Genomic DNA, 27,046 nt, shown 5'->3' with positions numbered 1-27,046 from the left:
AGGTTTTTTGGTCTTGTTTCTAAACTTCTTCATAAATTTGAAGGCTAATTGGAATGAGAAAATGTTAATTTGTAGAAGTATCTTACACCAGATTATAGTAAGCGGGTCATTAAACTGTCATGGTCTATCGTGTCATAGAATCATAGAATCATTAAGGTTGGAAAAGACCTCTAAGATCATCGTGTCCAACCGTCAACCCAACACTACCATGCCCACTACACCATGTCCCTAAGGGCCTCATCTACACGTCTTTTAAATACTTCCAGGGATGGTGACTCCACCGCTTCCCTGGGCAGCCTGTTCCAAGGCCTGATCACTCTTTCAGTAAAGAAATTTCTCCTAATGTCCAGCCTAAACCTCCCTTGGCGCAACTTGAGGGCATTTCCTCTCATCCTATCGCTAGTTACTTGGGAGAAGAGACCAACACCCACCTCACTACAACCTCCTTTCAGGTAGTTGTAGAGCGTGATGAGGTCTCCCCTCAGCCTCCTCTTCTCCAGACTAAACAGTCCCAGTTCCCTCAGCCACTCCTCATAAGGCTTGTGCTCCAGGCCCTTCACCAGCTTCGTTGCCCTCTTCTGGACACGCTCCAGCACCTCCATGTCCTTCTTGTAATGAGGGGCCCAAAACTGAACACAGTATTCGAGGTGCGGCCTCACTAGTGCCGAGTACAGGGGCACGATCACCTCCCTGCTCCTGCTGGCCACACTATTTCTGATACAGGCCAGGATGCCGTTGGCCTTCTTGGCCACCTGGGCACACTGCCGGCTCATGTTCAGCCGGCTGTCAATCAGCACCCCCAGGTCCTTTTCCTCTGGGCAGCTTTCCAGCCACTCTTCCCCAAGCTTGAGACCTAAAGTCTGAGACCTAAAGTCTGTCCATTATAAGGGCAATGGACTAAATGAACACTCACTGTCACCTAACTGGTCCTGCAGCAACAAAGGGACTGTGGGACTTGAGAGACCTTTAATCAGCAGATTATTAACACTACGCAGCAAACAGTCTAGTATGTCAATAAAAGTTCATGACCTTAGGAAACAGTAATGAAAGTTCCTGATTTGGGTTATTACTGCTAAAAAAGAGAAAAGGTTTATATATGTTTTGCAGTTGTTTTTATTGTAAGGTCAGTGAAAGGTGAAGAAAATAGTACCTTGTAGTTCAGGCCCCAGGCTTTTTATCAGCAACTGTAGCATTGCACTGCTGCCAATATTCAATTTTGCGAAGCATGCAACAGTTTCCATATGTTGTAATCCTCTTTTTGGTGATTTCATCTTCCAAAGTTGTTTCAAGTTCCTTTGACATAATAAAGATTTAAACAGTATGAATGTCGTTTTAAGCATTTGTTTGTTTAATGGTAGTGAACTCTTACACTTTTTTTTTATGCATAGTATAAGCACTGTACAGAGGTTGCAGTTTAACTGCATGCATGTCTGCATGTGTAAAACTGAGTAGCTCTCACTTTGTAATGTGTTAGATGGTCTTAGACAAAAATAGAGAGTCCTCATCTACACATCAAAACAAAATGCATTTTGCTTATCAGCCCTCTCGCAATTAAAGGCATGAGAGCATGTAAATTGGAGAAACTTCAGAGCTCTTCTCTAAAACCAGCCGTTCCCCCCCAAGCTCAGTGCTTTGGGACCGAGGTGGGTCGTGATACACAACCCAGAACTGAAAGGAGCTCCTGGATTGTGTGTGAGGTGTAGTAGCTTGGGTGCAGAATACAAGTACAGATGGCCACAGTTACTATAGCTCCCTTGGAATTTCAACAGCAGTCTCTTGTCCTTATGCGGTTGCCATTTTCTGTGTTTCATACTACAGTGAAAATTAAAACAAATGTTTGGAAACAGCAACTGTCAAAGAGAATAAGCTACAGCCTTGGTCCTGGATGTCTATAACTTATCATAAAAAGAAAATAAACCCAACAGAACTGACCATGCTCCTTTGTGTTAAATAAATTCTCTACTTAGGATTTACAGAAGAAGAAATTAATCATAGCTCGAAGTTTATTTTTTCTCATGTTATTTAAACTTGTTGCAAATGTTGAGTTGCCTGTGCTACTCTTATTTTAAAGGAATATATATGTTTACAATTTATTGGCCTGATCACCAGTTAGCTGAATTTGGTAAACGGATAAAATTTTCATAATGAAAAGGATTACGAATTAATACCAATAGATAATACTTTTGAATATTGCATAAAGCATTCTAAATGTTAAATGGAACATGGGAACACGAAATAGGCTTATTTTTAGTTCTGATCTTCATTCAGCCAAGCATATATCGATTAGATACTGTACTCCTTGTCTTGTAGTGGTTTTGTCTTTCACAACAGTTTTACCAGAACCTTAACTGTAACTTTATAAGAGGGCTTGTCAGAGTTAGTAATTTCAGTGATAGAATACAGCAATGATATATAATGAAATATATATTAAGTGTTAGGTGTTACGCTTTAAATAACTTTTCAGGAGAAATATTACACTTGTTAGGTGTTTTTCTATGCTTTCTAAAATATAGTAAAAGATCTGCTTACCATAAGCTCTTTTTTTTTTTTCATAATGACACCAGTCTATTGCTCCTAATCTCTCCTTGTGGAAAATCTATGGGATTTAAAAAAAACAAAACAAAACGTACTATACAATTTCACTGAAGTGTGTCCTATTTTTTGTAATTTGATGTAAGGATGTACTCCATTCAGTAATAATTCAGTGAAGAATTCCCCTTGCTAATTCAATAAACACTTCTTGATCCTTATTAATTATCGTCCAAGTTGCAGCCTTCTTTTTGTGGAATGGAATTGAGCAATTGCTAGGAAATGTCAATGGAAATGAGTTTCTGTGCTGTGTGACACACAGCTTGTTCAAAGAGTGCTCACTGAAAAGTGGATCAGGGATAATTTGACTTGTGTAAAAACGTTGGTGACTTTGAGCTTGTACACATGCTTCTGGCAAAACCCTTGCTTTTGTGTAAACGGAGAGGTGATGGGGACATGAAGTTGCTCCTGTATAAACGTTTTCATGGCACTTCTTTTTCAGTAGAAGAAGCCAGTGGATGTTGGCTCTTGGGGTGAAAAAATTTAACTTCCATAAGGAATTTTTTTTCTATGCAAAATGAATAGCAGTAGCCTTATTCAAAAGTATTTAAAATAGCTGTCTTTCTACAATTTGAATGGTAACAGTTTATATAGTTTGGTTGTGTTCGTCAGTGCCCTTTCTTAAAGGCATGGAAGGGATAGGTGAGGGACTACTAGTTAAACTGTATCAGGTTTGATAACATGATAATGTTACTGGATTTCTATTCTGTTAATAATGAATGAAATAAGTTTCTAATGTGCAAATCCAGGGTAAATATCTAAAAGCGAAAATTGTGGCACAACAAGGATGCATTTTTTAAAAGAATAACTTATTTCTAAATCATGAGATGGGCTGTACTGCATATATAGTCAGGAAGGCATTGATTGCTTATGCAGAGTACTAAAATGCACCATTTGAGAAAACGAAGGGCATCCAAGATACTGCTTTGGGACTGGCAGATGTCAAGCAGGACTTGTGGCAGATCGTGCTGGTCTTGAGCAGCAGCACAGGTGCCTACACGTTGACAGTCTCACCATAGGTGTGGAAAAATGGAAGCACATCATTTCTTGAGGAATAGGGCTCAGCTCAGGGTCTTGCTCAGCATAGGAGTCGCGCATTGAGCACAGCTCACCTCTTCAACTTTTAAAAACAGATACTATCTTTTTCAGTGATATTTTTAACTTTATTTTGCAAGTTATGACAGGGTGATATGTTAACTTTTGTTATGAAATGAGGTATCTTGCTAATGAGAACTTACCTGGATGCTTACCATGCAGCTTACCATGCCATGTGTTATACATGCTAGGAATAGCAGTAGTTTAGTGTAATTCCAAGGGGACTTCTTCAGATGGGTAATTTTCAGGTTTATTGAACACAGGAAGAAAAATCCCAATTTGTGAGTTTAACTGCAGTGTAGATATTAGGAAGAACTCAGAGCTATGCACTCTAAAGAAAAGGAAAGAAAAAAGGGAAGTGGGGGGAGAAGAATCTGAGGTACAGGAAGTATTTTTTTTTATTAGTGTCTGATTATATTTTGTATTTTAGAGCCAGAGAAATATTCTGATCAATATGAAAAATCTTATTCCTACAAAAACATACCAAAGTTCTGATTTTGCCTTTACTAATATCTCTCATTAACTTAGAAGACTGTGTGGGAAGGAGAACTTTTGTACAAAGTTTTAAGTGCATGCATGTGGTCAGTATGTACATATACATACATATATATATATATATATATGCATGATGATTTTATCTGTATTATTGCCTGCCTTGTATATATCTGGAGTAATGGGATGGCTGAATTACTCGGAAGGCCCTTGGCGATGGGATTTGGAAGAGTGAATTAAGTAGAAAGTATATGCCAGAGCTTAAGCTGAGCTCTTAATTGTATTGCTTCTGTCAGCTGAGATTGACCCATAAAGTGCCTGTCCTCTTACTTGCAAACTTCCAGTGTTTTTAGTGACTTATGGAAAGGCTGCATAGTAACATAGTGAAGAGCAAAAAAAAACCCAAACCCTTTCTCTTTATTGTTTGCTCTAGTGTTTAGGACAAGCTATTAGGGAGCTTAGGGTCTTTGGTTTTGCTCCCACAGTTATTGCTGATTCATATGGCAGAAGTAGGAAGAGCACCAGGGTCTCTGTTTGTGTTACATTGATCAGTGAAGTTGTTGAGAAAGAAATCGATGTATTTAATAAGCATATATGAGTATTTTCTTATGACTTAAACTGGATCAAATTATTTCATATTTACTGGGAGGCAAGAACTGAGGGAATCCTTGAACTGGTGAAAAGAAGGGAATCTGTATACATGATACATCCTTTTTTCTCCGGGAAAATTGTGACCTGTAAGATCCTTAATTTTGCAAGGAGGATAACCATTTAAAAAAGTAAACTGGACTGATGTATTCCATGAGAGAATCCAAAAATACAGGTAGCTATTCTCAGATGGAGAGGTTAAACAATTTGAGTTGCAAAACTGATTGATGGCATTTCAAAGTGATAAGGCAGAAGATCTGGTAAGGGTGGTAGGTATTCTCATTAAAATTTGGCTTTCTAAAATAAAACTTATTTTCAAACAGGAGGTGCAGCAGGTGGCTTCAAATACAGTGGTACTATTTTTAGCCTACTGATTTTGTGATACGAATGAATGGCATCTGAATTAAGGAAAGCTTACCATTTTACCATTATGGGTTTTTTTCCACTTCTCAGTTTAACTACATATATGGTAATAAATTGGTTCTCTTAAGTCAGGTACTGTGGACATTAGCAATAATTATGGGGAGAATTTTCAAAAGCTTCCAGTAGTTCTCAGCTACCATTAAAGTCAAAAGGGAAATCAGAGAATCGTGCCACACTTTAGTATGTTTGTATATCCCGATTGTTGTACATCCTCTGCCTGAAGAACTAATGATTCCTAATTTTTTCCAACATTAAAAAAAACAAAACAAAACATTTTTTAAACATTTTTTTCAGTTCTATTTTATACCTCTAGATTGATAATAGATGCAGCGTCTTATGGGGACAGACAGTTGGCTCAGCCAGCAGCCAAAACCAATCTCTGTTAGTCACTGGAAACATTGTGGAGTGTGGGCTTTCTCCTTCTGCTGCTTCTTTCACAGCTCCAGCCTCCACATGGCCTCGTGGTTGATCAGAAGCTTTTTGTTTGTGCATATATGTGATTATGTTGGTTGAGAGTGCAGGGGCTCATTTTATAAAAAGGGGCTTGTAAGTTCCTGTAGCATATCCTCAGAGATCCGTGTCTTGTTAGGAGTTGTGTAGGAGAGGCAGGAGTAGGAGCACTGAACAAGGTGGTGATAGACTACATTGACAATGTAGAAAGCTATGGGATAGATTTGTTGTCCTGCATTGTTATATAAACATCATACCTATTGACTGCAATGGCAGGGCAGGGAAGCAACCCCTTTCCTTAATTTGGGGCATATCACTTCAACAGGTATATAGTTTTTCCTTCTGCTCCGCCTGGTAAGAGCTGGTAGCTCTAATTACTGTATTAACTGAAAGAAAGACGAAAAGCTATTGGTGGCATCTCTTGGTCTTCACGCACACTGTTCCCCTTTCTCTCTCTTTTTAATGCCCTGAGGGTGACCGCTGTAGAGTATAATTACTTGATTTGGTGCATCAAGAGAGAGGATCTGACGCGCACCCTGCACTTGTTTGTTCTCTGCCCATTTGGCAGTGACAGAAACCAAGCAAAGGTCATGTGAGTGCAGCCAGAACAGCATGGCAGCGCCGGGAATGCAGTTACATTACACTAGGCTCCTTTCATGCCTTCTGTGTGAACAGGGGTCAGCACTCTATCAAATGTCATGGAATTAATTTGTGCATCTAAATGGCACACATTGAGGAGCCCCACCTGAAGCTGGAAACACAGTGTGTTGTGCCTTCAGGGCAGGTGGGAAGGGCTGACCACGGATGGTCGAATGAAGGTTCAAATGAAAGAGTATCGGTGAGAGTGACTTTGTTCGGGACAAAGCAATTATGGGCCCGATCCTAGAAAACCCTGCACCTGCTGTTTGTATGACACAAGCCACATGATCTACCAGGGAGACCTAAGTTTAACAGTCACACAAGGAGCTGTTAAAGACATGTTCCCTAATAAAAAAACCTGACACCCTAAAAGGTTAGGGGTGTCATCTTGTATGCTTCTGTTTGTGTGTTTGGATTTAAGTGTATACTCACTGGGATGCCTTGTCTTCCTAGTATTGTTTAGGTTGAAGTATAATTAATGAACCTGCAGTTTTATGCTAAGAGGCCCACTTGTATACTGTTATGGGTCCATGTACAAAAATCCTGAGAACCCAGTTTCATTGCTGAGTATTGATGGGGCACAGCGGGGTCTCATATAGGAGTTGTAGTGCGTGCTATAACTCGTACAGCTGGACACTGCCAGTGCCAGTGTTTATGTGACATTTGAAAGAAGCCTGCAATCATTTAGCAGGCTACAGCCATACTAGTGGTGCTGGCCATTTTAGACCTTTGTAGAGATACAGAATCGAGGGAAACTTACAGAAAGCAATTACATTCTTTCTGAGAATGTTTTATTGAATGTCACAAAATCTTATTTTGCCTTTCTGCATATTCCATCAACTTGCTAGCTCGAAGGCTGATGCATACAATTCAAAGGCTGTCTTCTGTTGTGTTTCCAGTGAACAAATTTTCATCTTACAGCAGATATTTTCTTAGTCCTTAAGTATATGATACTGTGTTTGGATTGTTAGATTCTATTCCATCTGTATGTCCCATATGTTCAGCCCTCCTACTGTTCCAGTTTGTTTGTGGTCACCTTTCTTCACTATGTGAAGGAAAGGACATGAGGTACTAGTGAAGGATTCTTGCTGATAGCTCCACAGTCGAGGTGACAGTTTGTACACTTGTGTATTGCTGAAGACCTTTTCTCTCACTCTTTCTCTGGGTAGCCTGGTGCAGGATTAATTGCAGTGTTTGTGCAGCAGGGGAGGACCAAATTTAAAGGTCTCTTCCTGTCTCCTGACGTTTCAGCTCAAATGAAGAAATATCTAAAAGTATGCAAATACAATTAAAGAAAAATAATTCATGCTCTAAAAGGTTTCTCATGTCCTTGTAGTAGATGAACTACAGCATAGGTTAATGGGGAAGTTTCCCAGGCTGAAGTGTTTTGAAGTGGAAGAGAAGGCAAGCAGAGCATTCTGGATTTTCCTGGGCATGTTAGTCGAGATACAAATAGTCTCAGTTGTTTCAAAAAGAAGTCAGTAGATGAAATTATTTAGAAACGGGAAAAAGATGTTTGGTATTGCTCTTCCTTGCTCAATTAATTTTTTGTGTTTTTTTGTTTGCATTTACTTCTTGAGAGGTTAGAAGTGGTTTCCAAATATACTTGCTCTTAAACAAAAGCAGAGCTGAAAGCTGGAGAAGCTATGTTAAGAGTGGTTTCCTTTCCAAATCCTTCTCTGGGAAAGCATGCCATTGCCTTTCAAGTTGTCTCCTCTCCTGTTGCCTATGTGTTTGTCACGGTTAGTGGCTGGAAAGTGAAACTCCGACACTACTGCCTTTGGGTAAAACTTAAGCAATGTTTTTCAGATAAGGGAAAAACCGTCAGTAATGTTTTTCAGATAAGTTGTTTTTTCTATGTAGTGTTATGCTTGTGCTTTTGTGCTGCAAAATATTTATTTCCTCTGCTAGCTTGGATTCAATTGCAGTGCAGGCAGGGAGATGTCAAACTTGGTTTAGCAGTTTGATGCTGCACACTTTCTCCTTTACACTTAGGTTCAAGTTTTTACCCCTGCTGTATCAGGGTACCTTCTTTACCTTGGTGTTTTTAGCAGGAATTAATCATCTCTGGTTCGCAGCTGAGATGCACCTTCTTTGCTGTATAAATGCATCATTAGAATAAACTGTTATGTGTAGTGTGTAGTTACTCCTTTAGAAGATGAAGCCTTTTAAGCAATGTTGAGAAAATTTTTTGTGCTTTTGCCTTTGTTTTGGTCACAGGTTTGTTAGAGCACACATTACTTGATCTCCTCATCGCCAATATTAAAGTCAAGGATAGAAGAAGTCTGCTATCAGGCTTGGTCAGGAGGCAGTCTGACAGAGGTTTGCTTTATTCAGTTTGTGCCCTAATGCATTGCTATTGTGTAACGTGCCCAAAGCAACACTGTTTGAACAAGATCTTGTGGGACTCTTAAAGGCAGAGTTCTCCATAGTCATGTTATCTTCAAGTCGATCAAGCCAAAAGTAGTGGGTTTTGCCTGGAAGGTTGGAGTTGAGAGTCTGTGGATTTCAGAGGTCCCTTTGTTCCATGGGAAACAGCTAAAGTTATTTAAATTAGTTTTACTGCTGGCACTCAGTAGTAAAAATAAGTGCTTTCTTTTCTTCTCTTTTATAACAATGTCCAACTGGGCATGGAAACTTACCCAGTATTCATATTTTTATGATTAAATGGCTGCTTTGTGCTGCTCATATACCTTGTGCCTTGAAACCCTTCTGAGGCTGAGCAGAAGGTAAGAAACTACTTTTCCTACGTGAGGAGTTGCATTTGCTGGACCAAGTTAAAATGATGGGCAAATGTAGAAATTCAAACTAAATCCAGTTCACCATGCATGGTTGTTGGGTTTTTTGTGGTGTTTGTTGGTGGGTTTTTGTTTGTTCTTTTTTTTTTTTATGTGGGACCCTGTTTGGAAACTGAGGTGTGACATGAAGACTTCATTTTCCAGCTCATTCTACTGTTTCCAAGGCTTTCTTAAAAACAGTCTTGAGGTACTCTCCTCCTTGGTAATGACTATCTACAAGTAAATAAGGTGGGATCTTAAAAGCAGCTGCTCTGCTTTTACGGATAAGGGAGAAAATGAGATTATCTGGTTGGCACGTGCACTCTCTTGCAAGTCATCTTTGCAATACCAGAACACCACCTTCATCCTGGAAGAGTGGTAGGCAAAGACTGACTGACTGCAAGAGCACAGCTATGCAGCAGAAGAATCGTAGTGAGGCAGTGTCATTTGCTTTTTATAGCTTTTCTCTTAGGGAGCCATCTGTATGTATTACAACTACATTTCCACATCCCTCAAAGAAATTTTCTAATCTTTTTTCTCCTGATATTTCTTGACAGGAGGGATTGGCTCTTAGTGTTTGTGCAAATCAGAGAAGTGTCACAGTAGGCAAAGGTAATGGACCTGTCAGGAACTACAGTTTACAGAAATAATGTAGTTCAAAGTGGCAATAAAATTGGGAATGCAAATGAGCATTTTATATGATCTAGGTGATATTGCTCATACTGTTGGTCAAGCTGAAATTATATGAGAAGAATAGGCTCTGTCATAGTGAACTGGGAATCTTACAATATAGTTCTGTTTCTTCAATGCATTTATTCTTAAAACAAGTTTAATGCCCTCAAATTAAATTGCAGTGATAGCGTTGTATGTATCTCCAGCACAAGTCCAGCAAAGGTGTTAGCAGCAAAACCTCCCCAGACTGCCATACCACATTAAGCAACTGTGATTTGAAGCAGCACCTTTACAGAAGTGAAGAACATTTTTTCTACATGTTTAGTTAAGCCCCCGATGCCTCTTTGGAGAATGACAAATAATAGAAGTGCTTTTGATGCTGTCTGGAAACTAGACAAAGGGTCAGGAGTCTGTTTCATTTAGACAAGCAGCTGTTTTATAGCTGCTTTTTTTTCCACTGCCAAACTGTGGAACTTTTGCCTAGGAATAAAACCTTCAGGTAAATAGCATTGTGACCATTTGTTGCCTCTGGTTTGTTCCATGTCACTTTTGTTTGAAAATAAATTGAAATCATGGTTTTGTTTGCTTTGCCCCCTGCCAAGTACTGTTACTGCAGAAATGACAAATTGATGTTAATTCCTGTAAATTTTACTTTTATTGGAAATTAGAAAGAGATCTTGTAGTATAAAATAGCTAATAAAGCATTGATTAATTTTGACATAAATAAAAATTTGGCTTAATTTTGTGAATAACCTTGTGTGGTCTACATCAGGGGCATATACAGTAGCTTCTAGAGTTAGTAAGAAGCAATGCACTGCAAGACAAAATGCAGGGCTGAATGATTGTCTGGAACAGAATTTTTCAAAGTGATGGTTCAGAGACCTTCTGGTGCTTCTGGAAGCTGCACTAAGGTCCACAGAACCATTTTTAATACATAAACTGAATTTTTTAGTTCTGGGCAATTACAATGTAGTACACAGGAAATGTTGAGGGTTGACAGTGGCTAAAAACACTACTGTGTTCAGAGACATTTCCCTCTATTGTAAGGACTATAAGGTGCAAAACAATAAAGAATTTTGTTCAGTATTTACAGAACATGTGTCTTGTAATTTGGCTTTGTGCATCTGGATTGCTGAGAGTAATTGTGCGTGGGTATTGGAAAGTAATTTTGATATCTGTCTAATTAGTGTTTTTGCTTTATTTCTTTTCCCCACATCTCTCTGAAAAACCAAGATATGCACAGGCATGCATGCACACAGCTGGTATGACTTTTGAGGTTATGCTTTTGTTTGTGTTGACAAAGTAGTACTGGTCTCAGTATGCTCTCGGCTGCATCTTTGTAAGGTGAAGAGTTACTAGGCTGTCAAATACCTCTTAATAAACCTACCACAGCCCTTCTTGTGTCCCCTTCTTCCCTCCATCCCCCCAATGCTCGGTGCAGTGACTATTAGAAGTTGATTTATTTTATATATTAACATATGCCATATATATGTGTATTTGCCATTACAGAGTTTGTAGTTCTGAGTCGAATTTGATCTGGGGAGAAGTGTGATAGGCTATACAGTCACATTATACCGTGGTTAGGATTTTGGATACCACAGCTCAGCTTCTGGCATGTTATTAAATTGCAGTGAATCACTTCCTACCTTTTCAAGCTCTAATTTCTTCATATATGTAGTACCAGTTTCTTTGTAAATGGCTTTGAACATCTTACTGTGGGGGACCCCTAAAAAAGAACCAGGAATGAGCATTTGGTGAAGGTAAGAGGCGATAAAGCTATTGTAGAATTTGCTGGAAAAAGTTCTGTGTGCACTTGCAGGTGGGGTGTGTGTTCACCATTTGCTCTGTGTTCACTCTTTTCTGTGCTGCTTGTTTGTGTGGGGTGTTTTTGGGGGTTGGTTTGGTTTTTTTGTTTTTTATAGTAGAAGGCGAGCCAGATTAAACTGTTTGGCCCAAATTTGTTCGTAAAGCTGGTGGTTTGTGCCTCTCTATCCAGACTGGTTCAGTCTTTTCATGCCTCCCTCATCCTCCACGTGTGTTCACTTCTCTGTGAAGCGAAAAGAATGGATCTGAGTACAGTCTATTGAAACGGCCTAGGATGTGGCAGCTTGGGGTAGAAGATTTTGGGACTGCCTCTCCGTAGGCTACGAGCACAGCTAAAAACTGAGACTGCTGTCCTAAAAGGAAACACTCAGCATTCAGAATATCGTGCTCTGTTGACAAGCTTACCTGTTTGTGTTTCCTGGCTCTGCACTCTTTCTGTTCTCAGCTACTTAAATCGATTGTGTAGGCAATGTAATTGCCCATTTGTTACTAAGGAAAAAGACTAGCTCAGATCCTTTCTGTTTGCTGTATCAAATGCCTGAATTAGATTTACAACTTCACTGCTTGTAGCTGAAATAAGTGAGCATTGGTGTATCAGTTTCATAATGAGAATTGCATGTATACTGGTTTTTGCGTTTTTTAATGTGTGTGGTTTTTTTGTTTATGTTTTTTTTTTTTTTTTTTTAAACTTCTGCTTTTAATGGAACAGTAGCTTCAGAAAAAGAATATGAAGAAGAGTCATGGTGGGGCTGCACCTAAATAGCCTGAAGCTCAGGTAGGGTGGTTTGGGACAAATGAGATCAGCATAGCAGCAGGAAGAGGAGAGCCGGAGGAGGTCTCGCTGTCCTCTGAGGTAGGAAGCTGCTAGCTCTGGGCAGCAGGATAGGCGTGGAAAATGACCCATTTGCAATAGTGCTTCCAGATACTTTGCTTCACCCCAGCTTGAAGCAGAACATGCTTTCTTCGCCTTCATACTTTTTCTTACTTGCAGGCCGGAATGAGAAGACTTATGTCTTTGCATTGTCAAACTGGCTAAGAGAAATGATTAGCGTACTGATACAGGATGTGGAATTCAGGTTTGGGTTTTTTCAGTTCTCTTACTTTCATTTTGTACTTTGCTGCTGCTTGTGGTTGTGTGTTAAGCCCATACTGTTTTCGTACACTGCTACAGCACCACTTGCATAATTTTTGGATGGTTTTAAAAATAGAAACTGACTTCAGGCAGAGAAGCTGCAGTGGAGAGGACTGAGCCAGAGACGGAATGGTATTAATGAAGAGAACAAGGCTGGATAGGAAAAGTAGAGGGACACAGAACACTTAATGTAGTTCAGAAGTGAAGGCAAGGAAGAGACCCATGGAGAGGTGCGTGCAGCAGAATTTCTCAGTCTTCCCGCATAGTCTTTTGGGCTCAGGAGAGCAGACAAAGAGAGGATAGTGAAACAAAGACCAACAGAGAGTGTAAAGAAGAGTAGAAGAGAAGGGATAGGATCTGTGTGAGACGAGTGTACCGAAGTGACAGCGAATGGTGATGTTGTTACTTCAACTTTGTAGGCTTTTAAAATGTTTCTATGTGGCAGTGATTGAGGTATTTGCCTTAAAGGTCTTTTGATTTTTGTATGGGGAAAAAGATACTGGTTTTAGGAAATTACCTAGATCTCATAGAAACAAAAACTTTAAACTCCCAAAAACTTTTATTGAAGAATTTTACAAAGTGAAGCTTTTATTGAAGAATTTTACAAAGTGATTGCTATGTATAAGTTTTGTGTGCTTTAAAAAAAAAAATGCTACAAATAAAGTATTTTCTTTAGGCAGCAGGACCTGAGTTTAGAGAGTCTCACTGTGAACTTGGAAAGAGTTAAATTTATTTTATCTAGGCTTGAGGGGAGTTGTTTAAGAGTTGGAGCAGGGGAAATAGGTCTAATTCATCCATTTTTCTGTTTTCCAGTATATCAATTTCTGTGGACAAGAGGAGAGGGACTTCAGTCTTTAGGGACTCTTGCTCCAAGCTGATTGGCAGTGCTTACAGTTGCACCACCAGAAAGCAATAAAATAAATATGTAGAGCAACAGTAACAGAAAGCAGATGTCTTGCTTTTGCAATTAAAGAACTAGAGAAGGCAATAAGAAAGTAATGGCAACTGACTGCATTTTGAGGGGGGAGGGACTATATATACTTTGCTTACTTGTCATACAAAATGGAAAACCCCATTGTGATGAAAACGAAAGATACGTTAAAAGCCACAGTATCTTGCTTTGAAAATTGGGGTAATAAATACTTAATTTTTCATTAGAAAGCATCACACTAAGAGTCCTGCAAGATGGAGCAGACAGCTTTTCTCATTGTGTTCTTGGGTCTGTTTTTCTACTTTGGATGATTCTATAAAATCAGTCATGTCTCTGATTCAGCTGAGCAAAATGTATGGAAACTGGGATCTTTTTTCTTCCACGTGTGTGCGTTTTGTATCGGGAGGGAAAAGGTATTACTAAGACAGTTATCTGTGAAATATAGTTTAATGTTTTTTAAAAGCTGCACAAAAAAATGGAAATAGATTTGACGTCTTTTAGTCTATATTCAGTCTATATCTGAATGTTGCTGTGAACCAAGATGGTAATTAGTCACCTACGCAGCATCTTCATTCACTGACTGTAGTACATGGAGTTTTCCTGCTGGTAATGTCTCAAGGCAAACAAGAAATGGGCTTTAGGAGAATGCATTCTTTGTAAGCATTAGCATAAATATGTAAATGTGTATGTATGCTTTGAGCAGTTTGCCTTTCCCATGGTCACCACGTATGTTTAGCCACATGAAAATGAAATGCTATAACAGTGTGTGTTGAGAATTGAAAAGTTATTGGAACTGGGGTGAATGGAAGAAGGAACAGGGCAGACTTCTGGTACCTTTCTTCCCTGTGATACTGGTCCAGGCGAAAGCTGGAGAGTTGAGAGGATGTCCTATTTGTTTTGTTTGAAAGAATGCTAACTGACATATTTAAAGCAGAGTCCACATCAGTGGCATGAAGGGAGGAAGAAAACTGTGTGAAACTTCATTTGAATTTCTGTTTTGGTGCGCTTTTTCTGTCAGGGCTACTTAAAAACAAACAAGCAACAAAACCAACAAAAAAATCCCTTGTGTTCCGACAGAGACATTAAGCTCCTTTTTGCCCTGGCTTGAAAAGCAGAGAGACTGATTTGGCATAAAATACTTTAAAGAAAGCAGTGAGTATTCTGACTTTGAAATATCTCCAAGTGAGTCTGAGCACAGAGTGCTGCAGAGGAAGTGCTTAGGGAAACATTGTTCATCTGGGGTTTTAGAGTCAGTCAGGAACTTGTCAGTGCTGCTTTATATATGTACAAAGCTCAGAAGTCCTGTGTTTTCCTGATTGTATTTCAGGATGTGAAATATTACACTTCATGTTGTCCTGATCACTGCTGTGCTTGTCAGTAAAATACTGTACCTTGTGTTCCCGTGCTGTGCTGGCTTGAATCACACAGGAGGAAAGCTTGCTCTGTGAATAACCTACAGCATATTGCCATGGAAGAAACACCGAAGTGCTCATAGGAATCCTGATAGTCTCCTTGCTAACGCTGTGCGCAGAGTTCTTGTGGCAGCTTAAAGCAAGGGCAGGTGGGAGGTTTTTACACTGCCTAAATACAGGGCTCAAAAAAAAAAAAAACTCTTCCGAGGAAGCTCTGCTTCTGAACTCTGACAATTTTGACATGTGTCTGCTAGTGCATTTGTATTGTCACGGTGAAGGTAAAATTAAGTGGCTGCACTATAGTTCCCTCTCACACAAGTCTTTAATGTATCCACACATGGACATACACTGATTTATGCACGTGGCACATTAACCAACCTTTTACTGCTTGGCCCACGGCTGTCGTACTTTTGGTTGAAAACTGGTGCCAGGTTATTTAAGAACGTCAGCTGAGATGAAAAATTCAGTATGTGAAGTAATGTCTGATCACTTTACATTTAAGCTCCCCCCCCCCCCCCCCTCTCTCTCTCTCTCTCTCTCTCGTATTTGCATTAGTATTTACCCCAGCACCCTTTAAATGAAATTCTGTGTTGTATGATGCTATATCCCTAGCAACAAAGAAGCATTTTCCTCCATGCAGGCAAGACTGGGAATAAAATATGTGCAGCTTGAAATGCTTATCAATCAATCCACTTCTGAAAACTGCATGTGAACTTTACAAGTAGGGCAACAGTACAAGTACTGCTACACATTCTACTCTTAAATACATATAATCTTTATAGAAGAGAAATTTGAACACATTTCTTTGATGTTTGTGAACAGAAAACCTATGGCTGAGAAAGTACTACGATGCAAGTTTTTTTGTAAGGCTGTAATACTCCAGAGGAATGTTTTAATATTCTCCTGCAAATTATTGTTTAAAAAAGAAAAGTATCAAGATTTTACAAGCTCTGCCTCAGATCCAGTGACCATTTATAATCAGGCTAAATGGTCTTACTAGATGTCTGTGGAGAATTGAGACCGTTTTTCTCTGTAGAGTGTTTTGTAGATAATGAGGCAAACTTCCACCTTTTTATTACTCATTGGAATCATTTAATGGATGTAAATGAAATTTTCCAGACTTAACTGAGATGATGTGTCTGCTATCTCACCCTCTCCCCACGTGCTTCAGATGTGAAGAGATTTTCTTTCTGGTTACAAGCAAGCAGAACAAGATTGTCTTGGAGACACCTGCGGAAGGGCTGCAAGATAAGCAGGATATGTGTCCTGTTTTACTTCTGGTTCTAACAGCAAAAATACAGAGGGATTTTTGCTAAACACTTTCAACTTTCTTTAGGCTATGCAGGAGTTTCTTTCAGAATTGTCAAGAAAATCCAAAGTTAATCTTGGTGAGAGGTGTCAGTCTCCTCATGAACATCTGTCTTCTGCCAGCGGGGATTACTGAGAGCATTCCTGTGTGCTTTATCCCCATAGCAGGCTGTGTTTGTGCAAGGGTGTGCCTTTCTAGGGCATGATTGTAGGGGGTTAGGTCAGTGGTCTTCCTAGCTCAGTATTTTATCTCAAGTAATGCAAGTAGAGTTTGTCCAAGGAAAGAGGCATTTAAGCAACAAAGCATGCATACAGCGATCTTTTCCCAATTATAATCTCCTAATGAGCAACAGTGTAAAAACTTCCTGAGTCAGAAGCTGTATCAAAATCACTCTTCAATAGCTATGGATCCTCCATTAATTTATCTAATCTTTTTTTCTGAATGCCATTAAGCTTTTGATTTCCACAGCATCCTGTGATAAAGGGTTTGTGATTCCATGCTGAACCTTTTTCTCCTAATGGATCTTGTCCACTATTCCTGTTTCATCAGCGGCTTAAAAGGCAGCTGGACAGAATTTTCCGTTTTGGGATACAGAGAGAGGACTGAGCAGCATTTAATTCTTTGATCCTCTTGAAAACTCTAAGAACTCAGTTACCTGTTTTTCTTGACAGGCTTGCCAGAAGCTTGATAATCTCAGTTTTTTAGGTGCTTCAGCTTAGTATAGTACAGTCTCATTATCCAATCCGTAAACTGAGATGAGCTCGGCTTGGCTTGAGACCCGTATAGTCTACTATAAGTCACCTTTTGCAACCCATGAGGTCATCTTGCCCTTAAGTCTCAACTTCTGGTGAAGGATCAGGACACTTGACTGGATTAAATTTAATAAAGCTAGTGGATCTGAGCCAGACTTGCAGCTGATGTGTATGGCTGTTAAACTACATTTGTATGCACTGATCAAATTCTTTCATTCTAGTTTTCCATGCTTATTCTGTTCAAAACCATATTAAGCTATTCGCAAAGCAATGTTTTGTGCCTCTCTACAAATAACAATTAGCCACTTCCAAGTGCAGTTTATGGATTTTTACAATAATACAGCTTTTTTCCCCTCACTTCTGTTTCTTCAATCTTGGTGCCTTTGGCTGTGTAAGAAAGGAAGGAAGGAGCCTGTTACTGCAAAAAAGAACTTAACTGTATTTGTCTGAAAGTGATTTGGAAACTTGTACAGCTTTATCTCAAGTTTCAAATAATCACTGCAGTCAGGAGGATTACACACACTCTTCTGGCCAGCTTTATAACCATAGAAAAAGAGCAGTCTTGATACAGGTAAGATGACCTTTTTTGGCTCACGTGGTGTATCACAGGAGGCTGTACTGACATTCTCAAATCCATCTCTTGTACTTTATAGACAATTAAGACTGCTGAAATAACAGATTTTCTTGACCAGCTGTTCTGTTTTTCCATCTAGGAAAAATTTCCATTTATCTTGTATTAAAATACAGCCAAGCCTGCGACAGTTCCCTTCGAAGAATACTGGCTTGCAGTATTGTTTAAACTTAGTCATGACTCTTCAAGTCAAAAAGGAGAGTTTCGTTCCCAGTTAGTATAGATGGGCTTCTGGGTGAGCTGGCTGGGTGTAGTATGCATGGTCCTTCGGTCAGCTGGCAAAGCACACTTGGAGGAGAAAGTCACACAGATGCGAGGGGTGTTAGGGAACTTCAGGGTATTGCAGTGAGCATATTCCACTTGATATTGAGTTACGCTTTACAGATATTCTTGTAGTATAAAGCTAAAATTGCCACTTAAAAAAAAAAAAGCGCGCATAAGGAAGAAGGAATCTTGCTTTGAAGCTGTTGAAATCACTTCTGGGAAAGCTTTTTAAGTTGATAATCCTGCCTCCTCCCACTTCTCAACAGAAAAACACTTTTGTCCTGTTTTGCAAAAGAAAATCATTAGGATACTTAACTGTTTACACAAATCTTAAGAGAAAGCATACTATGTGCCAAAATAAGTCTGTACACTGCAGTGTGGAGAAACCACAAAGAAAACCGGAGTTTGATGTTTGAGCAATGTTCCATTACATGCTCTGAAATTAGAGTGCATATAGTTTTCTTTTTAGCAAGCATTTAGGTTTTAAAAACCAGAGATGGAAGTTGGACAGATGGACATTTAGAGATGTGCTCGGATGTCTACTATATGTTTTTTAAACATTCTACGTGATTGGTACTGTATCATGCCAAATATACAGTGGTGATGTTGGGAGACAGAGTGCTTATTCTGCCTGTTCTGCTTGTTTCACCGATCCTTAGCGTGGGCTTTGTATGGAAACCCTGTAGTATTTGGAGGGAAATGATGCACTCTAAATTATTCAGTGGAACAGAGAATACAAGGATATAACAAAATCAGGTGCTGTTTCCTTTCCCATCATGGGGAAAAGACACTGTCTTTTGAGTTTGGTGCTTTTGAGTCTGTTGGAGGAGAAAGGGACTGTAACTTCCTTTACGAAATACAAAAACATTCAGTATCAGAAAGGTTATAAGATGTTGGCTTCAGGGTTTTTAAAAATTCTTACTCTTTTAGACCAGTATTGTTTTTACTATTTTTTTTCCCCAGAAATCATGGTTTATATGATATTTAAACAGCTTTCTCTTTTTCTGTGGACAATGTTGCTAAAACCGATAGTACATGTGTATTTAGGACTTTCTTTTCATCACTTCCTTTCACTGGGAGAGAGCTGTGAGGACAGTTGTTTTGTGCAAGTGGTGGTAATACAACAGTAAAATAATGTGTTGCTTGACTGTGGAGTTTGCTTTGAGTCTGACAAGCTCAAAAAGAACCTTACTTGCTTGATGCTGAGAAAGTGACATTTATTGCGCCTACTATTCCTATGTGGAATGAGCTGTGCAAGTTTTAAATTCTTCCAGTTACAATGGTTGAGTTGTAAAATAAACAACTACATACATATTTTAAAACTCTTGGTAAGCTCCCACAGTCCTGATGAAATTGATTATCCAACAGAGAGGATGAGTCAATACGTATGTTTAAAAAAAAAAAAAAAATCCATAAATTTATAGTTCCTGCTCTGATATTTTTTTTTTTTTTCCTTTAGTTCCTTGGCATAGCATTTCTTGGGATTGGATTGTGGGCATGGAATGAAAAGGTAAGTTGAATATAGCACCAAACTCCATGTTTTTCCTCTTTCTCTCTCTTTTTCTGATGAAATATTGGAATAGTAATATGCTGCACGTTTTATGTGTCCCCACACAGTTTCTACTGAAACAAAATCAAGATTCTCTGTCAAATAAAATCTTGGCTCAGCTCACCTAGCGGAAGATCCTTGGCATCTTTCCCAAGAATGCCTTGGCAGAAATCATGGCTGACACTTCCACATAAAATAACCATTTCAATCCATGCACGCTCAAAATGCAGCTCAGATACTGGAATACTCTACTGAAGGCAGTATTGGCAGCGTGTCCCCAGGAACGGAGAGGAGAGCCTACGTGTCTCAGAGGGCAGCTTCCTGAAAATCAGCCTCCTCAGCTTTGCCTTAATATAGCATGCTAATTGCTGTTCCTCTTAAACAAAAAAAAACCCCACAAACAAAACAGAAAAAAAAACAAACCCAAAAACAACAACAAAAAACCCAAACCAAAACAAAATGAACCCTGAAAACCAAGCCAAACCTGAGACAGAATAACTTGTTTTTTCTTGTCCAAATAAAACTGTCCACTGGAACACTCTGTGTTGCAAGACTGTAAAATCAACTTGGAAATGGGAAGAAAGGGGGGTCGGGAAAGAGGAAATATTTATGAACCAAAGCCTAAATTTTAGTTTGCTTGCTGCAGAAGTTGGAAGGATGATAAAATGTCAATAATACACAAAACAAATCAGTATGTGTTGGGTTACTGGATGAAGAGTTCGGCTCGCTAAAAGACAACAGCTAAAATTAAAGCCAGAGTTTCCTTTTCTTCTTTGTTTAAAGGATTGAAAATAATAAAATCTTGCTGATAACAATGGTGCTACGATATTCAGTTACATAATGTTTTTTTCTTTTTTTAATGGAAAACACTGAGTAAGTTACAAATTGGTGTTCACTTAAGGCATAATAACTGGCGCTTGCAGCAGAACAAATAACACATTGGAAGCACTGGAGTTTTGCCACTTAAATTCAGGACAAATTTTGCTGGTTCAGAAGTGAGTTGTTAACTTAGATTCTAATTGCACTGTGCATGTGCCTTTGGATGTAGATAATTACAAATAGTAAAGGGATATTAATTAACTCACACTGTATACACCTATATATATATGTATATTTACATACCATATGATACTCATGTTGGATGGGTTGAATAGGCTTGGAAAGAGGTGCTGTGATTTTTTTTCATTCAGCAGAGATGTAAAAACATGTTAGATTTAATACTCTGAGCATACTCACAGAGCTTATACCTATGTCTAAGCCCCAGAGAAGAACTTTATTTTGGAGTGGCTTTCTAGAAGAGATTTTAACATTTTTGTATCGTTTCAGTAAGTAACATAAATGATTCCTCTTTAGAATGAATGAGCAGGTAAAGGGAAAAGAGCTATAGTCTAGTGTTTGATGTCTAAAATACACCAGTCCTACAGCTAGAGAGTGTTCTGGGAGAACAATGGTTTGTTAGGTTTTACATATTTTTCTATATGGGAAAGCACCCCCCCTTCCTAGGAAAAATGCATTCAATTCATAATTGCTAACAGCCAGAAGCCAAAACTCATGTTTTTACTTGAGATTTGGACATCTGTTATCAAGTCATCTTAAACCATTTTTAATCAGATCGTGAAAGTGGGAGAAAATGCTATGTTGTTTTTAAGACAAGCAAATAAAACCACCTAGAGCAGTTTAATATGCATTAGCTCAGGCTCTATATGTAGTAGGTTTTTATACAGAAATTAATAAATAAAATACCGTTTATTGTTTTAAAGCACAGGTCTTTCCTTGACAACGAGCGTCTCTCCCCAGCTTCTTTAACTGTTGTGTCCTACGGTGCTTATTGTCGACTGTTTCAGTTCATGGTTGTATCAACCGAAATGTAGTATAGGTATAGCTGAACTGCAGAGCTCCTGAGCACAGACAGACTTGATTTTTGTAGCAGGAATTATGGAAAAAATGGACTTGCGTCAAGCCAGTTTGAGACCTTTCTTTCACTCTGTTCTCCAGAGGACAGGCAATGGCCAGAAGCTGCAGTCAGCAACGTCAAGTTCCAGATACTCATAGGCCCCATGCAACTTAGTGGGCGGCAGATCAGTTACATCCCAGAGAGAGTTGTTCTTGCTGCAGCTGGGGAGTTGGAGGTGAAGGCCAAGTAGGTGAGAGATCTGTAACTTAACTGGAAAGGACTTCTCTAGCTAGATTGCTTCTTGCCTAAGGCTAGCCTGGATATCCCTTAGGCATTATGGGCTATTCTAATGGTATACTGTAAGACAGCAAAGCAGCTTTGAAGAGAAGGACCTGGGGGTCCTGGTGTACGCCAAGTCGAACATGAGCCAGCACTGTGCCCTTGCGACAAAGAAGGCTAATGATGTCCTGGGCTGTATTATGAGTGTTGCCAGCAGGTCGAGGGAGAGGATTCTTATCATCAACTCAGCACTGGTGAGGCCACACCTGGGCCAGTTCTGGGCTCCCCACTACAAGAGAGACACTGACATACTGAAGAGTCTAGCAAAGGGCTGCCTAGATGATTAAGGGGCTGGAGCATCTCTCCTACAAGGAAGGGCTGAGAGAGCTAGGACTGTTCAGCCTGGAGAAGAGCAGGCTTGGGGGAATCTTAATGTATATAAAGATCTGAAGGGAGAGTGCAAAGAGGATGGAGCCAGGCTGTTTTCAGTGGTGCCCAGTGACAGAGGCGATGGGCACAAACTGAAACACAGGAAGTTTCCTCTGAACATCAGAAAATGCCTTTTTTTTTTACTGTGAGGGTGACCGAGCACTGGCACGGTTTGCCCAAAGATGATGTAGAGTCTCCCTCTTTAGAGATATTCAAAAGCAGTCTGGACACAGTCCTAGGCAGCCAGATCTAGGTGACCAGATGACCTCTAGAGGTCCCTTCCAACCTCAACCACTCTGTAAAGACTGCTGCTGTCCCAATGAACTAAGTCTTTATCAAAGTTGAAATTGGTGCTGCTATTGTATAATGTGTAAACATAAATTTGTAAGGGTTTTTTGCAGGACTGGGTCTTCAGAAGGACTCCTCTACTGTAAACTGCTTTGGTGGTGGAGAGGATTTTGATTTACTTCCATCTTGAATCGTGTGGCTTTATATCTAGCTGTGTTGTTTTATAACCCGGCCATCAACTTGTACATACTTTTGCTGCTTCACAGAATCATTTTAAGATAAAAAGATAGGGTGCCAGGCCACATTAAAAATGCAGGATGTAAAGAAATAATCCACATTTCACAGGAGTCCAGTTTGCTGTTCGCTAAAAACAGTTAGGGGTAGATTTGTGGGTTTGGTGGCTAGTTTCTCTTTTTTGCTAAGTTGGCTTGAATTCTCCCCTTTAAACTTCGTGGTAAAGAAGAAAAAAAGCACGCTATACAGTCTTGTGACCTTCCTTACAGCCTTTGCAGGGAGGCGAAAGAGCTCATTTGTCAAATAGGCAATAGAATTGGCTTGACAGCTAGTCAGCCAGCCCTAAACAAAAACTGGGCAATTAGCATTCTGAGTCATGAACCTGAAAGAGAGCTGGGGGGCGGGGTGGGGGCAATAAACTCAGAGGATGAATAAAGCTATCTATACATGGATGCACTATATAGCTCTCAATCTCGCAGTGTTTTCAGGCACGCTAGACTTGGGCTCGTACCATAAAAAAGTTCATCCATGGCAGCTGATTTCCACCACCCCACCCCCCCCAACAGTGACATGAACATTGTGAACATATAAAGAGTCTGTACTAAAGAGTCTGTACTAAACGCAAGCAACTTATACTACCTTTGCTCAGCAGCAGGGGAAAAATGTTTATATTTCACTGGCTTTTTTAACCACTTCAAGTCATTTCTTCTGTTGACTTTTTAAAAATAAACTGGACTTGTACAAAATATCTATTTTCCTCCTTGGTTGTATATATTGGATAATGTGGTCGTAAGGCTCTTTGGGAGTGTTCATGCCAGTAGGTACTTGGGAAAATAAGCTTCCTGGTTCTCTCACTACCTGCAGGAGATTTATATTCAAGAGTAGTGAGATTAAGTGATGAATTGCTGCTATGTCTTCTAAGACCTTAGAAGACTGTCCATGGAGAGGGAATTTTTAGAAGGAAAGCTGGTTTTGGGGTATACTTTAATATTAAACTTATTATTGGTTTTGGGATATACTTTAAGCAGGAGGTAGCAAAGGTAGCAATACGGAAGTGGGGAAAAAAAAAAATCTAAGATCCTTGCAAAATTTGTCGATTAGACTTAGTTCATGTGTAAGGTTGAGTGAAATGAAGAGGAAGAAGTGGAAGAGGTTGATTACGTGCATAAGTTTGGTTTCTAGGCTTTTCTTGTTAAATCAGTGTAACTAGAAGACACTCCAGCTCAGAAGTCAAGTTGTGCGCAGTTTGGGGTGCCAGTATGGTACCTCTGTGGGCCAGCATAGTATTCTTAGCGAGCAGGAGCTCTAAATCTGGATCTCAAGTTTTAAGCTAGACTTTTACATGTTGATATAAGGTGATTTAGGCCTGCTTTGGTGTTCTGGGACAGGCTAAACTCCGTACATAAAAACAGTCACAATTTCTCAGACCAAGTCTGTCTCTCCTTGCCCTGAAATGTAAACTACAGTTGTTTTCAGGAAAAAATTCTCACCTCTTTTACTGTCCCAGTGAGTGGCAGACATCAAGAGGGAGTGATACACTACTTGCTCCATAATTAGTTCTTTTAAAAGAACTAATTGCCAACAAGGAAACCGTGCACATATCCTGTGGGCTGAAGGATACCCAGAGCATATATCTTCCTTGCTTCTAAGCCAGGACTCTGTGTGTGGATTTTGAAGGACTGGGGAGGAGAGAGAAGCATACTAATATTCGCTACATACTAATGTAACATTCGTTACATTTAATTTAAATTTCAGTACGTAATGATGCATTATCTAAACAGGCTCTTAAATCATTTTAGTAGTGTTATAACACCTTGTAACCATTAATCCTGAAAAATGTCAAAAACTGTATCTTGCATGTATTTATGCCAGTTATTCGCCTATTGAATTCTGCTTTGTCACGACAAGAAAGCTAGACTAGTTCTTCTCCTTCACTAGACACTTGAAAAATAAAGTTCTGCTGCTATTGCTGTTTGCTGCGGGAAATGCAAACCCAACAAAAATCAAGGAAATAAGATTTGTAAACATCCCCAACCTAGTTTCTTGCTTGCAGAGACAAAATTCTGGAATGGAATTAATTTGGCATGTTTCAAAGACTATTGTTCTGTTCCCCATGCTCATTCAGATGCACAGCATGGAGAAACTGCATGGATTTTATGACTAACAAAGTAGAGAGACATTTTTTCCAATTTAAAATCATGCATTTGGAAATACTTTTATTTCCCATCACCCCATGTGTTCCTGCTTGCCAGTGATTCTAAGTCCTGCAAATGAGCTTGTAGAAAGGCTAATCCTCTGTTTGCAAAGCAGAAATGTTTCAGAAGATCCTGTATTGCTGAATCTTTTTCTGACCATCTGCTTTTTTTGTCCCCCCGGTAATGGAATTCTGCAGCAGAGAAGGTTTTTTTCCCCATCTTGGAGGAAATGGGAAAAAAAAAAGCTGATTTCTCCCATCCTACTGGTGTTGGTTTCTTCTTTTTACTTTTCAATGGCCCTCTGGGATGCTGTTTGTCATGGGGACTGTTGTGTTGAGTCCTGTTCTTTCACATGCACTCCCGTGGGCCAAATTCCATATACTTTCACAGGGTATCACTTCTTTGTCCCCTAGGATGATTCTCCTAAGTTGTCTCTGGCTCAAGATGCCTTGAATTTTCATTACTGGGTCAGCTTTTCAAAATTGCTGCTGCCTAAAGTGTTTTCACTTGGAGCTGTTCTCTCTTGCCCTACAGTATGTTACTGAAATCAGCTGTTCCAGAGAGAAGCAATGGTCTAGCAAACTTCTGGGAACATTTCTGAGACCTGAACATGGCAGTGGATTCTCTACACTAACCACAACCACAGACGGTCTGGAAATCTCGCTAGTTTGTTAATACACTTGTGACTGCCTTCAGGTGGGCCTGGCTTAGTTGTCCATGTTTCTTGGTGTGGCAGAAGGCACCACCAACACCTCTTTCCCCTACACTTTTGTTGGAGAAAAGAGCAGGTCCTACTGTTTCACCTGACTTCCTCTTCTGAATTTGGGGTGGGGTAGGAACACGAGGTCAGTCTTTCCTGTTCCATGTCTACATCATTTTATCCTAGTGATTGAAGTGAAGTACATTTCACAAATAAAGAAACTTTTTTCATATTATTGATTTTAGTTCAGTTATGGATGGTGCTTTTGTTGCTTCACTACTCCAAACAAATTTTGACTTGTGGTGGATTAAAAGGTTAAATAATAACCCAGGCGCTGTAACGTACAGCAGGCAATTGAGAGTGGGGTAACAGAGCAAACAGATGAGCTGGAGAGCAGCCAGGGAACATGTCCTGCTGGCTCTCCTTGTGGGACTACAGCAGAGCCCTGGATTGACGCCATCGTGAGAAGAAAAGTATTAGAGTATGTAGCTTTGCACAAACGAAGTGTTTACTGCCAAATAAAGATTACGCACATGCCTAAACTACCAAGAAAGTGATGTGCGTGTACCTCAGAAAAATAACCATACTTCCAAAATGAGAATATGGGTTTAGGAAAAAAAATTCATTTCCTCCTTTCAGATGCTAAAGCATCAGTAGTACTTGCAACTATTTAACAGTAAAGGTTGGACTGGACTACTGCAATAGTGTTGCTGAGAATACTACTTTGCATTTGTGGAAAGCTTGACTTTAAAGGATTTACAGGTGGTTTAGGTCTTGCGTTGATGCAAGAGATCAGTCGACAAACAGTGACTGTATATTCTGTGACTGGTCAGCCTGAGTATTCAGAGTGTGTCACTGGAGGATGCAGTGTTAGAATATGAGATTCCTGATCCTCTGCTCAAGCACCTCTGGAAACATTCCCTTCTGCTTTTGGCTAAAGATGGGATGAAGACAGCTTTGGTCACTAGCAGGCGTTTGTACATCTCTGCCAAACTTTCCTCAGAAGTAGCCATTACAGCCGAAAAATACTGAATACTGTGGTTGTAGGCATTATAGAAACTTGCAGTGGATAGGGAAAGTACAATTAGTTGTTCTTAACAGTATAAATTGAGATAATATTCCCTGGTCGTTGCCCTTCTGCTTGAAGCAAATATGCATTTCTTTAAAGTATTGTACTGCTGTCTCTTCAGAGAGCTTATTTGTAAGTGTCCAGAAAAAAAAGAAGACTGGAAAACCGTTTTTCAGCAGTAAGCAGCAATCTTCTGTTACTTCTGTCTTCAACCTCTGTGCATCTCTAGCTGTAACCACAGAGCATTGTCTGTGTTTGTCATTCCTGCTGCTAGCTATTGTTTTATTTCCAAAGCCTCTCTGAAGATTGTATATCCTGAGATGTCTCTCCAGAATACTGATAACTTGGGATTCATATGCAGAGAGCACG

General features: G+C 39.6%; 1 protein-coding gene across 2 annotated transcripts in view; it reads left to right on the top strand.

Annotated features, from left to right (window-relative positions):
• Positions 1 to 27,046, top strand: part of TSPAN5 (tetraspanin 5) — a 95,569-nt gene that overhangs the window by 52,293 nt on the left and 16,230 nt on the right. For both annotated transcript variants that reach the window (XM_075149605.1, XM_075149604.1), the window contains exon 2: positions 19,500 to 19,550. In XM_075149605.1, the coding sequence (XP_075005706.1) occupies positions 19,500 to 19,550 (51 nt within the window). The remainder of the gene's footprint in view (positions 1 to 19,499; positions 19,551 to 27,046) is intronic.

This window comes from Calonectris borealis, chromosome 4, assembly GCF_964195595.1.
Source record: "Calonectris borealis chromosome 4, bCalBor7.hap1.2, whole genome shotgun sequence".
In the NCBI taxonomy this organism is placed as follows: domain Eukaryota; kingdom Metazoa; phylum Chordata; class Aves; order Procellariiformes; family Procellariidae; genus Calonectris; species Calonectris borealis.
The sequence above is the reverse complement of the archived record's forward strand: the minus strand, read 5'-3'. Positions and strand labels throughout refer to the sequence as shown.